General features: G+C 39.6%; 1 protein-coding gene across 12 annotated transcripts in view; it reads left to right on the top strand.

Moving 5' to 3' along the window:
- The window catches only part of BBX (BBX high mobility group box domain containing), a 254842-nt gene that overhangs the window by 204622 nt on the left and 34740 nt on the right, over positions 1-15480 (top strand). For all 12 annotated transcript variants that reach the window (XM_072965768.1, XM_072965763.1, XM_072965729.1 and 9 more), the window contains 2 exons: positions 13200-14208; positions 15212-15350. In XM_072965768.1, the coding sequence (XP_072821869.1) occupies positions 13200-14208; positions 15212-15350 (1148 nt within the window). The remainder of the gene's footprint in view (positions 1-13199; positions 14209-15211; positions 15351-15480) is intronic.

The following is a 15480-nucleotide window of genomic DNA, read 5'->3' as shown; positions in this document are numbered from 1 at the left end:
CTTATGAAGACCGCAGAAAATAGTTTTTAAAAAAAACCTGAGTGAGTCAGTGGCAAAATACTATTTCTGATAAAATTAACATGGTAAAGATCGCACGTGGTGAAGGCCCACAATGAATGTGCCTTTAGAGTTAGAGCTGTAAACATGTCTTAATAAACAGAGAGACAATGAGGTCATGAATTTGTCTAGTATCTTTAAGACTATATAGTTGTCAAGACAATTTATTTCAAAAACGTGATTATTTTTCTTAAATAATATGAATATATGGCCCTTTCTGCATTTCATAGGGGGGATATGTGTACACATATACAATCATATACATATGGTCTTTTAAATATTAAACAACAGTAAAAACAAAACAGTAGACAATAGTAAAACTTATGAATATATGTTTATTAAATAGTTTTGAATTATAAATGTGTGGGCCTTAGAGGTGCTTTGCTGTGGGGGTTGCTAGAAAGATGAATTTGTCTTCTCATTTCCTTTCTTTGCATAATAGTCATTAAAAAAAAAGGATTCCCCATTAAATCAGAGCTCATTAAAAAGAACATTCTTCTAATTTGTAGGGTTGCATCCCAAATATGAAACAGATGCTATGGTTTAACAGATGTTTGAATGCTGGTATCATAATTTAAAGGGGTAAAATGACTGCAGTAAGCCTCTTCCAATTATAGCAAATCAGCTTATACTCAGACTTAGTTTCGTATAACATGCAAGTAAAAATACATGCTTTTGATGAAGCAGGATTGCTAAGAAATAATTTACCAGGAAAATCTTCTCACAGTATTATTTGCACCACATGAATATGATGCCATAATGCTAATGGAGTGTGTTTTAGAGTAACATCCCAAAACCTTCCCAATTTCTAATTAAAACATAAATATGTGCACGTAGATTAATCAGCATCTCCAAATAATCACCAGTAGAAATACGCTTCCTCGGTTATTTTTTATTCCTTGTGTGTTCGGTGTTCCTTTTTATTGAATAAAATGTAGTATTTAATTATTTGGGTACCTCTTTAAATAAATATCACAGGATATTGAGGAGGAATTTTCCTGTGGCCCAGAAGTGGTGCGGTTGTCCGAAATCCTAAGGAACAGCTTTAAATTCACACGTTCCAAAGGGAAAGCCACCTTCAGTTTGGGCCAGACCCTTCTCCTGCGATTTATAAAGAGAAGGCCTAATCCAGCTACCATCCCATCTGCCACTCCAGGGGTTTCCTCTCTTGTCCCCACCCCAGCCCCATGGGTGGGGTATCATAGGTTCTGCAGTCATCTGGAATACTGTCATTTTCCTTCCTGTCCTGAGGAGGGAAACAGCAAAGTGCTTTCCCTTCTTCACCTCTGGCCCCTGCCAAGCAGGATGAAGACAGATCTGAGAGAACCCCTGTTAAAGACTGAGGGTGGTACTGCAAGAAGTATCTTCTCATTCTTTGGTGAGAAGGAAGCAGTGTTTTAGATGTCGGTTTATTGATGTGCCCTTCATCTCTCTGGCCAGGCAAGAAGAGAACTGGAGGAAATCAGCAGCAGGGAGAGACTTGAATAGCCTGCTGCACTCTCTGCCTTGGCATGGCAAAGATAACATGAGTTTTCCAGGGGCCAAGTGGGCATGTAGAAAGTAGTTCGTCTTGATCAGGCAAGAGGCCACGGGACATTGGTGGGGAGCGGTTGGCAGAGGGCAGGCCTAGAACCATCCTATCTCTGACTCAGGACATTCTGAGGGGCTCCTGCAAGCAAAAGTGATACTCAGCTGGTTTGTACCAGGACAGCTGTCCAGGGACTAAAATACCAAAATACTTCCTCATTGTTAGTAAAAAGACTGGAACCCAACTTCCATGAGTACCCTTGCAGCAAGTCTGCCAGCATTCCTGGGCTTCTCCTGTCCTTCTAGAAACTGGAGGGCACAGCCGGGGGTCCCTAGCACCCCATTCTAGTCCTGAGGCCACGCCCCTTCTGATCGCTTGGCACCCTGCCTGTTAAATATTTTGTCTGTAATCTCTGTTCTTGGCATCCTCTGTCAAGGTCATTCAGTCTTATGCTGAGTTAGAAACTGACAGAGAAAGACATAACCATGGGCAGTTAGTTTTACCTCCACTATTCCTCCTTCTGTCCGCTCAACCAGAGGCTTTGTGCCTTGTGAAGGAAGGGCCAGCCACCAGTTCAAGAACTGCTGACCCTTCCTACCTTCATCCCTGTGGGTGGGCCTGGGAGACAGGGGTTGTTGCTTGCAGGAAATCTCTTCTTTTGGCGAGAAGCAAGAAATACTGTAGGCATGTAATTATTATGGTGCCTTGCACCCGCTTGAGCAGGCAAAAAGAACATTGAGGAAGGCTGGCAGCAGATAGAAACAGATTTAGGTCGGCCTGCACACTCAGTTTTGGCGTTGTGAGAACCCCTCCCCATTTCCCAGCACCCTGGAACCAAGGAGGTGCCCTGGGGAAGTCCCTGCTTCGGGCATTTGATTGACATTTTAAACTGGGTGGGTTTTTAGTAGCCAAAAATGACCTGAAAATTCTGGGATCTATTCCAGGTATTTTTTTCAGGAATCTACTCTAGCTAGGAAGGGAGATTTGGCATTGCGCTGCTGAGGTCAGAGAATTGAGAAAAACAGTCCTCTATGTTTAAACTTCCATGAGGTTCATAGTGTTCAATTAATTGGCTCATGTAACTATAATGTATTGTGTTTCCTTTCATTTTGAAATTAATTAGATCAGGTCATATAAAGAACAGCAAAGCAGAAAAGTGTTCCCCTGGAGATCATTGTGTATTATAGTTGCTATAGTCGAAGGACACACAGAGACACCTTTATCTGTACATTTTAACAAAGAAAATTCTACACTTAAAGACCTCTGTTACTAAAATTGCCTAGTATAGTAAGTGGAGCATTTTATTCATTTATTCTAACAAACAGTAATTACTGAGGGTCTGCATCGTGCCATTACCAGTGAGGCTGCTGAAGCCCCTTGCATGTGGATGTACAAATATTTTTACTGCAGTCAGAGAGACTGTGAGCCTTCTTCTCAGATCAGTGGTACAGAAACACTTCACCTCCAGATCCACTTTGGGTATTTGGAGTACCACTAGGGGCTAGAGCATAAGCCTAAAAAGATTACTGTTGGCTTTACTTGTAATTTTGCTTAGATAATCTTATGTGCTCTTGAAAATAGATTATACATTTTAATAGCAGATTTTATTTTTTTACCTGCAGGTAGGTTTTTTCATCTAATCTAGGATAATAATGACTGGCATCTGTTATCTGCTGTGTGCTAGGCACTTTTCTAAGTACTTTTTATGTTCTTGGTGAATTCTCACACTTGTCCGCTGAGGCAAGTGCTGTTATCATTCCTCTTTTACACATTAGGAAACAAAAGGGCAGAGAGGTTTTATGACTTGCCTAAGATCACAAGGACAGAAAGTGTTAGTGCCTCCGTAGAAACCCAGGCAGTCTCTCCACAGCCTGGGCTCTTCAGCACCAGGCTATTGTCACTGTGTTTTGTGCAAGTTGCTTGTTATAGGAGCTTGCGTCTTATAGAAGGCTCTGGAAGACAGCTTCCTCCTGCACATATGTGTATGGCTGAATAAGATGACAGATAGTTCAATACTGCTGTCAAAGAAATGGAGCTGATATTTCCTTTTTAAAAAGTGATTCTACTTTTGAAACTGCCAAGGTACATCTCACACCCTTAAATAAGTGCCTGTTTGTGAATACACTTCGGAAGATACCGGGAGGACTATAGGAAATTATGGTGTACCCCTCCTGTCCTCCAGGAACTTATTCTCCAGTTGCAAAGAGATAAAATATAAAAAGTTAAGGGATAAGAAATAAATTAAGGGTGCCAGTGGTTTCACAGGAAAGCATGCAATGAAATGAGAAAGCTCAACTTGGGTGATCCCCAAAGTGAATGTGTAAAACCAGGAAAGGGAGAAATTGGTAACAGCAGGAATGTTCTGGGGACCCAGCACAGGTGAAAGAGCATGAAGAAACATGGTTCTTGATGTAGGAGCTGTTGAGGAACAGAGGTTGAAACTAGCAACTTATTGGGCCGGCCCACAATTTGTTGGCCTGTATTATAGTTTATATTTGAATAGGTGGCTAATTATTTTAAGATTATAAATTTCAAATAAATGCATACTTCTGACTTCTTATGAAAATTTAGAGAACCTAGAGACACTGGGCCAGCCTTTTTGCATGAGAACAGTTGGTCGGAGCTGAAAAGTGGCTGCCCCCTTAGAGAGAGGTTTGCTGTACAGATGTTACCATCGCCTCCTTTCCCTACTAAGCCCAGACTCTGAATCCAGCAGTCATTGCCGCCATCCGTTTACATTTGTCCATCCCCCCTCACCGCTTTATAACTAACCACACATGCCCAGTGGAAACTGTGATTTATGCATAATTAAATGGAGAGATGGAGGAGATACAGCAAAGAGATAAAGGCAGGCAAACATGAAATAGGTAGATGACAGCAAGTAAATCAGCCAGGCAGGAGTAGAGGGCTGTGCTAGGAGATTTATGGAAGATGAAGGTGGAGTGTAGCTGCAAGTCAGAATTGGGAAGGTGTTTAGTGTGAAGCAGAGAAATTTGTACTTGAAAATAATGAGGGGCGGCTGAAGACTTGAGGCAGAGGTATGCAGAGGTGAGAGCAGCGCTTGGAGAGACTGGCTTGGCAGCTGTGTGCAGAACAGAGCAGAAAGCCTCTGCGGACACACAGATGTGGGAAGACAAGACCCAGGATGTGGGGAGCTGGCAGTGAGCTGGGAGGCTGCAGGGGATTCAGCTGGATCTGATGACTGAGTCGATGTGAGAGGTAAAGCAAAAGGAAAGTCAGAGAGGACTCTGGCTCTGAACCTGAGTGTGTGGAGAAGAATGGCTTCCAGAAGTTTGACCCTGACCTTGGAGCGTGACTTCAGGAAGCCTGGATGTTTGTAAACCAAGGGGAAGCCCTACTAGTAGGAAAGCAGAGATGAAAGATGCTGAGGGGGGACGGGATAGCTGTAGAAATCCAGTACTGAAAGAGTCAGTGTGAGGGGATTGGCAGCTAGGTAAACAGATGAGTTTGGAAAGCAAAGCCCATGTTTCTCTGAGCACAGAACAAAGAAATGTCAAAAAGTCACCATGGGATTGCTGAATTTGTTCTGTGATTCCCTTTGTCTGTATGGTACTTTTCTTTATCTCAATTTGTGAAACTAATAATCCGTTAAGGTGAAGTTGAAGAGAGACGATGCTGAATTTCTCCAGATAAACTCTTCATGTATCTAAAAAGCAAGATTGTAGATCTGGTGGGTCCAAGGGAATTGGGAAAGTTGTCCTTAACCCTATTTATTAGAAAAGGATAAAGATATTTTTAGAGGCCTCAATGTCCTAGTTTTTCTTGCATTCTAACTTACTAAAATCAAATGGGGGAGGGGTATAGCTCAAGCTGTAGACTGCTTGCTTAGCATGCATGGGGTCCTGGGTTCAATCCCCAGTACCTTCTCTAAAAATAAACGGAATAAATAGACCTAAGTACCTCCCCCCACTAAAACAACAACAATAACAAAATCAAATGAGTAGGTAAAGATAAATTTATTCTAGTTTCTATAAAAATTAAATCTTATGGAAAGTTATGGCTCACTTAAAAAAAAGCTGAATTAGGATACAATTACAGAAATTATATACTATATTGAAAAAAGTAGAAAATTCCATCCCTCCAACCGTATTAGCATTCCATCACCACCACCAGTTATAGCTGGTAATTGATCGCAGTATGAGGTATGACTCCCTGGAATTTTTCTGTTGTGCCCTCATAGTATTGATGTGCACTATCCCCTCCATCCTGTTGTAACCCCCTGCGGCCCAGAACCTCAACGTGTAGTTCTCGCCTCAGCTCCACCTACTCTCTCATCATATAACTGAATTCTAATACTTTTATGATCCATGTGAGGGGGCCTTTTATTTGAAAGTGGTGTGTTTCTTTCCTTTTTGTGCAGATTTGAGAGTCAGTTTTAGAAAACTCCTATTCTAAAACTTTTCATTTTATTTCCAATTGCACCAACTTAATTCTGTAGGAACTGAAATAGAGGATTGCAGCCAATGACTTCCTGTAGCACCTTTGGGGGAGACTTTATAGTAAATGGCCTTTTGGAGCAAAGGCCACCCTCACTCCGTCCAGAGTCTTCAGAAATGTTATAGCTTCTGAGGGAGGGAGAGGCTCAGCGGTAGAGCACCTGCTTAGCGTGCAGGAGGTCCTGGGTTCAAGCCCCACTGCCTTCATTAAAAAAATAATAATAAATACGTAAACCTAAATAACCCCTCTACAAAAACCCTAAAACAAATTAATTAATTAATTTAAAAAAAAAGAAATGGTATAGTTTCTGAAGATATATGGTGAGTGAACATTTAAACCGCCATTTCACCTGGCCCAGTTGTTTCAGCAAACTGAATAGTAAACTATTTAATATGCACAGGTTTTCATGTTAAGAGATGCTTAAACCAGTTCTGTGACCAGTTATCTTTTATAATAAATAAAATTGAATTTTCTTAGCATTGATACTATTCTTTATTCTCTGAAACCAGCAGCCAATATATTTTTATGGCAAAAACATTCTGGGTCTATTTAATTATGGGAGAAAGGCACATCTTGGAAAACACTGCTAAATGCCATCCTAGGGTTATGTCTGCACTGTTTTGGCAGATAATAAGCCAGGACAAAATTGACTATAAACATACCTTGGCTGCAAAGCATTTGTTTTGCATTAAAAAGCAGAGATTTTGAAATTGAAACTTCTTGATTAGTGTCAGTTGTTCTGTTTTCTCACTGCCTTGCTTGTAATCTGGCTGGCTCCTTCATATCAGACAATGAAAGACAAAATATAATTAAGAGTGAAATAATATAGTACATTTTGGAACTACTTTCCCATTTCTTTGTACCAGTTAAAGGCCATCTACTTCTGTGGTCTAATTTTTTTTATCTCTTGCACATGATTATTTTTCACTGGTCAATTCATTCAGTCTTTTAAAACAGGACACATTAAAGAAATGAATCAATATCTTAACATTTATAGAAGAAAATGCACTTAAAAATGTGTTTGATTCAAAGAGATAAAAGCTTGGTGTAGCACAGATTTATTGTGTCTTAAAAGCAAGTCCCCAGTAACAAAACCTGAACCTAAGGTGTGGTCGTCCCTGAACTGAAAATGACAGCCTCTCTGAACTCAGGAATGTGAAAAATAATTCCACCATTTTATCTCACCCCTTCAATATCTTTATTGATTTTTCCTTTGCAAACATTTTGAAGAGGATAGTTTTTTATACATCTATCCAGCGTGTACATCCATAGGTTCTCAGCTTCAGCATAATGATTTTTGTTTTTCTTTTTAAGAGTGAGTTACATTTCTTCTAACACATCACTGTCAAGCCACTCTGACTTCACAGAACAGTAAGAAACCTCATTGTGGTTTCAGTTGTCAGAGATAAAATTCAAATACTGGTGATTAATTTTCACTGGTGCGCTTGGGAACCATAACTAAGGACAGTGTGATCACTGGTCTAGGCCAAGCAGTAGCATGGTCATAATTAGCATTGTTTTTTATAGACTCGTAACTCTTTCCTGGTATGAATCAGAATGCATTTAGATTCATCATTTACCTCAGAACTAATGAACCATTCAATCCAACACAATTATCTGTTGAATGCCTTCATTTTGAAAGATACTGGGATATTCTTGGAGGAGAATACAAGGGTGAAGAGGATACATTTTGTGCCTCCTGAATTACAGTGATTAAAAATAGAGTGGTACCTGAGGGGATAGACAATAGATATCAAATACTTATGCCCAGCATTTGATTTAAAACATTAACATTTTAACATCTTTGAATACAGCCATGGGAATCCATCCAGAAGGTGTCCTGCAGATGATTTTACATTCTCATTTTAAAGAAGGTTATTGTTCAATTTAAAGTAATAATCAAAGAATAAATTGTCATTTACCGAAGTTCTGTTTCAAGGCCTGATTAACAACCAATCCTCTATTAAGGACAAGTTGGCCAATTAATAACAGACATTAATTCTGTGCTTCCTGCAATGCAGTTTTATTCACTTGAGTTCACATTGATTTATGTTCTTTTGTGTCCACTCTGTGCTTATCCCTGTGCACATCCGTGCACAAGTACATAATGCAGTTGGTATGTGCTTCCTAAAGTCCCACTAAAGACTTGATATATGCGCCCAAAAGTAGATGCAAATAGATATGCTTGTACCCAAAAGTAGAACTGAGCTTAGTTATATCGTTAATAAGAGCTGCTTCTTGAAAGATAATTGATTTAAGATATTTCTGAATCCAATTTTGTTGTATATGGTTCCCCTCTGCCTCCAGCTATAGAATCGTTCATCCTTAGAGTGAAAAATTAGAGCAAAGCAGTTAGTTTGCCAGGGCCACAATGTGCTATTAATGATACCAATACGGATATTACTGCTACTAATAATAGCTAGCATTTATCCTACATGGCATAAGGCCCCAAAGGGATGGTTGTCACAACACATTATTCTTGCTCTGTATTAGACACTATTTAAGTACTCTACGTATGCAACTCATTGAACCTCACAGTATTCCTAGGGCAAGTACTGTATTAACATCTATATTTTATAGATTGGGAAACTGAGGCACAGAAAGATATAGAGAAAATGAGTTCATTGGTGGCAGAGCCAATCTGTAGTCCTAAACAATCCAGCTCTAGAACTCCTGCCTTTTGAAATTGCCTCTTAATGTAAAATTTGCTTATTTCTAAGAGTGATGGCATCTTCTAAGGCTTACTGTATCCATGGCTGTTCCCAGGCTGTTTATCTCATGTGGAAATATAGACTATTAATTCCTAGAAACTTTTGAAAATTATTTCTAATAATATAATGTTTGAACTGATAGAAAAGGAGATGAAAACTGAATTAGTGAAGTCTCTCCTTAAGAAGTCATTGTCCAGTGTGTTTCCCCAGAATCCATTTGCCCTGTATGCTAGCTTATCCCAGGTGGCTGCGGACTACCTTTCCTGGGTTCCCATGTCCCCTGCTTTCCAGCTAGGTTTAGACAGTGGGAGACATTGGTGGAAGGTTAGAGGGCGGGAGAAAGAGAGAGTCTCGGATGTGCAGGGAAGGGGTGAGGAGGGGTGGGGGTAAAACAAAGGCAGCATCTCTTCCATGTGTCCAGCTCCCTCCAGATTGGCCCACCATGGTTCCATCTTCCACTGGGGACCTAGTCCCTGGCTTCCTTCCCCCATTTGTCCCTGCTGTGGGTTCCTGCTGTTGCTGATCCCTGGGTTACCTCACCACCTGTTTGGGTGTCTCAGTCCTTCATGACCTGTGCAGTCAACTTATTCCCTGCGTTAAACTCCCTCGGCTAGCTATGCTGTATTTGTTCGCCTAGTTAGATCCTGACTGGTGCACACGCCATCCTCATTTTCTATTTTGTATGCTTGTAAAATGGCTAAGACAATGCTATTGGCATACTGTATCTGGATTTCAGCAAGACTTTTGACAGATATGATGTCATTGTAAACAAAATGGGGGAAATTTAGACTGGATTAGTAAGCATTCTTAGATTGCTGAAGTTTATTAATGTTCAAATCAACCTGATGAAAGGGCTCTAGAGGTTTGCCAGAAGCCTCTGTCCTTGGCCATGTCCTACTCAACAAAGATTTGGGTGAGGATAGAAAAAGCAACCTTATCAAATGTGTCTGTAACAAAGCTGGAAGGTAATTTAATTCAGATTTTGAAAGGATGTACTTTATAAGGAGAAATGGAAAATCTTGCGTCTAGGTACAAAAAGTATGAAGATACAGAATGAGAGAGACCAAGCTTTCCAGCATGGTATGTGGGTAATGAAATCCAGGATTTGAATTGACTATAGGCCCAGTATAAGCCAGAAAGTCATCCTTTTTTTTTTTTTTTTTTAAATCAGTGAGGGGAGTTCGTCTTTGGTTCCCATTAGAAGATGAGTGTCCCTATCAACTGACAAATAGTCCCACTTTTCATCTAGAGTATTACAGGAAGGCTAGGAATGTAATATAAGAAAAATATTGCTAAATTGAAGCATCAGTATTCTCCAGCCCTTATAAGCTTTGTGTCATTTACAAGTTGTTTTCAGGCACATTTGTTCGCTTTTGCCCAGCTGAGGATGTACTGTTACCCATTTCTCAGCCTTTATATCCTCATGCGAGTTCAAATGTAAGCTGCGTAGCTCACTGTGTGGCCTTAGGCAAGCAAGTATGGTGCTTGCATGTGAACCCAGCTTATTTCTGTAAACTCCATCCCCACTTCAGGACACCATACTGCATATAGATAAGAGAGACACAACTTTCAAAAAGTCAAAGTTGATACAAAAACAGCTCATTTTACTTGTGATGAGCAGTTAAGGGGACATTATGCCAGGGGAAGAGACTCACAAGAACATTAAGTCTGTCTTTTAGGATTTGAAAGTCTGTCACGTGACAGAAAAGTGGATTAATTTAAGTGGCTTCAGGAAACAACTAAGATACTGATAGGGTTATAGACTTTTTGCTTACTATTTAAAGTGTTCAAACAGAACTGCCCTCTAATATGATCACTGTCTTTGTGTGAAAAGTTTGAATAAGTCATCCTCAGGAATTTTGTAGTAAAATGAATTTCTACATCAGGAAGAATGTTAAATTAGGTAACTTCTAGAGTGGCACCTGACTCTGAGAATCTGATTTGTGTTTACTTGGGTTTTGGTTAGTGGGACTTGTGATTTGTGGTTATTTGTTTTATTTTTATATTTTCGCTTCCAGCAGTATCATTTTTTTTTCTTAAAATTTAGAATCAACATGCTCTATTTATGAAAAAAACTTCTAAGAGCCTGAAACAAGGAAGTAAAGCATGGCTAGTGCTTGGTGTAATTACCTTACCAAGAAATATTATGCTGTTTCCCAGAATATGTCCCCAGAGTGAATGTCTGCATTTGTTCCATTTCATTCCTATGTGTAGAATCCTATTGGGGTGATGAGGAGAATCGTTTTGAAATATATTGAAGCCGAGAATAGAGTTTGCAAAGTATTGAGTTTGCTGAGATGAACCTGTGCAAATGCAAACTGTTGGCATACCACTGTAAAAACCAGTGCCTGTGTGGCCAGAGGTCCCTGAAATGACTTATTAAAGGCCTTCAGAGTGATGGTGGTTGAAAACTAAAATTTACCTTGAGGATGCCTTTCTATCCTTCCTTCCAGAGCTAGCGTAGTCTCTGACCCCGTATGGGATAGTTATATTCATGAAGGGCTAGGATAATTGAGAAAAGAAAATAAAAATTCTTTCAAAGTTGATACAAAACCAGCAAGTCTTCCATGAGAGTAAAGAGTAGATGAAATGTCTCAGTGTTTCACAATTAATGTAAGATAACATTTTGCTTTGATCTTACTTCTGGTTCAGTTTAATAAAGGGAAGTTCTCAGTCTTTATAACTACTTGCTGAGGTCTAAAAGTTAACTTACATGACTTTCTGAAAAGACAGCTCTGTTTTGAATCCATGATATTTCAGCTCTTCCCTGTGAATGATCTGAAGGGCTGGGTGCTTTTGTCGTGTTCCTTTTTTTTTATTCCAAAACCTTCCCTGTTTCCCTCCCCCCGCCTCTTCAGTTTCTTCCCAGACTTACTAATTATAACATAATTCTTACGGAAGGATTTGAGATGCATTGAAAGTACTAAGGCGAAAAATGATGTAAACTAGCATATAATGTTTAATTCAATGTATTATCCATTTAAGAAATGAATTTTATTGGTGTTAATGATCTCTGACAACTTGCCATTGGTTGAAATGATGGTTTTTTCTTTTAAAACATACCAGTTTCCTACTCATGTGCTTGATTTGGGGCTCAGCAAGCCCTAATAGCCTTTTTCCTGTAAATTGACAATGCAAAGTAGATAACATGAGTAATGGCTAAGAATTCCTGTGCTGCCCTTGGCCTAATCGGCCTTGTCACTTGTGATGAATGCCTCAGAGGGACTGTGGAGAGGGAGAGACTGGCAGGACAACATGGGATGGGCTTTCATGTCCTCCACTGGGCCTGGCACTTGGGGGACTCACAGGGAGTGTTCATGAAATGAAAACCCAGCACTGACAATGAATTTTACAATAAGCTGTAATTACCTCTTTTAGAAAATAGCTTTAGATCGCAGTTTCGAGATTACTTGGTTGCTGGAGAGGAAGATGGCAAGTTTCTCCTTAAATACCCTGTATGTGAAATTTGGGGAGATTAAAATCTTAACCAAATTGCATCCAATGTGTTTTGGTATTCTAAATTCTCCGGATTTTAGGAAAATGATACAGTATATATATCTTACAGTATGCCATTAATTCCCCCAGTGCATATTCAGATTCATGGAGATTTGATAACAAAAACATATGAATAGTCACATTAAGGTGAGATAAATGAACGTAACATGTTAAGCGGTTTTATATTAGTTCTGGTCAGAATTTGTAGCCAGGTAAGTTCGCCTCAGATGGAGTTTGCCCTCAAATGAGTTAAAAACAAAAAACCCTACCACTTATTTTCCAGAGCTTTTGTGATCTTGAAGTTATCTGTCAGCATTTGTGGGCCTGTAATGTTTTGTTCATTACCTAAAACCTGTAGTTGTTTAATGAGTCATCTTAGCATTTCCAATTTCAAGTGGCTAGGTAGAAATTATTGCTATTTTCCTCATTTCTCCAAGAAAAAAGAAAAGGCAGATATCTGAACAGAGTTTGGGGATGATTTACTAAGTACTGCCATAAATACATCATCTCACTTAGACCTCACAGAATCCTCTGAGACAACTATCCTTACCATTTTTATTTTACAAAGGTAGCAGATTAGAGAGGACTGAAATGACTCATTCTAGGCACATAGTTAGCAAGTAGCAAAATGAAGACTCACACTCAGGTCTTTCAACTCTAGGTCCTATCCTTCTTTTACCAAAGTTTGTTTTCATAGGAAAAGCTTCATTAGAAGCTGGAAAATGGGAATTTGATTATGCATGTTCCTCTGGAGTTAAATGAGTATGTCAAAACCTTTTATTGATTTGAATCATTTAAGTTAGTTCGGCAGAAGTGGACTTGCTATTGTAAAGTTTGAAGTTTGTTTTGATTATTTTTTTAAAAGGATGTAATGAAGAAGTTTAAACTAATTTCAGATATTGAATAATGACATTTTTTATTATTCTCTCATGTTTGTCTTAACTGTTTAGATGTGCCTGGCATCAGAGGGGGTGAAAATAGAAGAATCAAAGCTAATAAAAGCTAAAGAATCAGATGGTGGAAGAATGAAAGAATTGGAGAAGGGGAAGGAAGAAAGAGAAATAAAAATGGAAAAAACAGAAGAAGCCAGGCTACAGAAAGAAGCAGAATTTGAAAAATCAGCTAAGGAGAATGTAAGAGAGTCTAAGGAATTAAGAAATTTTGAGGAGCTGCAAATGGGTGATATAATGGGTGTAAAAATGGAAGATCCCAAAGAAATTAAAAAGGAGGAATTAGAGGAAGATCAAAAATGTAGTCACTTCCCTGATTTTTCTTACTCTGCTAGTAGCAAGATAATAATAAGTGATGTTCCCAGTAGAAAGGATCACATGTGCCATCCTCATGGAATTATGATCATTGAGGATCCCACAGCATTAAACAAACCAGAAAAGCTGAAAAAGAAAAAGAAGAAAAGCAAAATAGATCGACACGGAAGTGATAAATCCACACCCAAGAAGACTTGCAAAAAGAGGCAGTCCTCAGAGTCTGACATCGAGAGTGTCATATACACCATTGAAGCTGTTGCAAAGGGAGACTGGGGCATCGAGAAACTTGGAGAAACCCCTCGCAAGAAGGTCCGCACATCCTCGAGTGGCAAGGGAAGCATTCTGGATGCCAAGCCACCAAAGAAAAAAGTGAAATCAAGAGAGAAGAAAATGTCCAAGGAGAAATCCTCAGACACTACCAAAGAGTCAAGACCTCCAGATTTCATCAGTATTTCTGCCAGCAAGAACATTCCTGGTGAGGTGCCAGAGGGTATAAAAGCAGAACCATTGACCCCTACGGAAGATGCATTACCACCCAGCCTATCGGGACAGGCCAAGCCTGAGGACAGTGACTGTCACAGGAAAATAGAGACTTGTGGCTCCCGGAAATCCGAGAGGTCTTGCAAAGGTGCTCTTTATAAAACCCTGGTGTCTGAGGGCATGCTCACCTCTCTGCGAGCTAATGTTGACAGAGGTAGGTGACTTCTCCAAATCTGAAACCTGGCAGAATTGCTCCTTTAGACCTATTGAAAAGAACCACCTTAAAGAAAGAACAATAGAGTATCAAAATAATATTTTACATTTGTACAATTCTTTATGGTTTTAGGTCACATACATTTGTCGTTTTACCTGTATGTTTTCTGGAACCATTGAGAAGCGTTTGCATTTATTTTGTACATAGTTCTCAGGATGTAAGTGTTCAGAGTTATTCAAACCTTTTTTTTACTGGTATGGACTGGCTTTTTATTTTGAAGGCTCAGTTTTGTGTGCTTGGAGCTCTGGTTTTTAAAACTGCTGGAAATAATTTTCTGAATCAAGCAGACATGTTTGGCAGAATCTTGACCTGTAGGCTCTAGAAGCAAAAAACTTACCTAGCCTCCCCCACTAGGAAATCAAAACTATAATTGAAGAGAAGTTCTCTTTAAAACATAATAATATCTAGAAACCAGTTAATGTATATACTTTTATTCCATAGAGTGTTTCATAAACACTCATCTATTTTAAAATACAGTGTCTGGCTACAGGACTTACCTCTTGCCACGTGAAATTTCAACTATAGAGATGTGTAAAAATTTGTCTGAGTTGTCCTGAATGAATATCCTTGAGAAAATACATAGTTCTCCAGGGATGTCATTCCATATGTCTTGGGGAAATTAGAATTCATAGTGCCCATCAGCAAAAGGCTCTCACACTTCAGGCTGATTCTCTAATGGAAAAGCTAGCAGTAGTTAGTCTGTTTCATGAGCCGTGTGGTACCTGTTGAGTTGTGATAAGACAATGAATCTCAGAGGCCGTAAGCTCCTTTTCTGCATGTTCTGTTATGGAGGGTGGTCCAGATCACTCTGACCACTCTGAAATAGTTAATAGCATCATGCAAATGCTAGCTGAGGAGTGAGGAGGTTGCTTGTGAAGCAGCTGAGATGATTTGCCCTCCGTCCCCATATACGAAGCACACTCTTCCTGTCGAATTTCCTTAGGGAAACGAAGCTCAGGAAAAGGAAACTCCTCCGATCATGAGGGGTGTTGGAGTGAAGAAAGCTGGACATTTAACCAGAGTGGGACCAGTGGGAGCAAGAAGTTCAAGAAGACAAAGACAAAGGAAGATTCTCTCCTCGGGTAAGTGCCTGCGAGCACAGTCAGTCACACTACACAGACGCCAAGTGTGGTGAGATTTCCAGGGTAAACAAATCACTAACTGCTTGTTCTTTGCGTATCCGTTCAGCACGTACTGCGGTCTTAGTGAACA

This window comes from Vicugna pacos, chromosome 1 (genome assembly GCF_048564905.1).
Source record: "Vicugna pacos chromosome 1, VicPac4, whole genome shotgun sequence".
In the NCBI taxonomy this organism is placed as follows: Eukaryota; Metazoa; Chordata; class Mammalia; order Artiodactyla; family Camelidae; genus Vicugna; species Vicugna pacos.
This window is presented reverse-complemented; position numbering and strand designations above follow the sequence as displayed.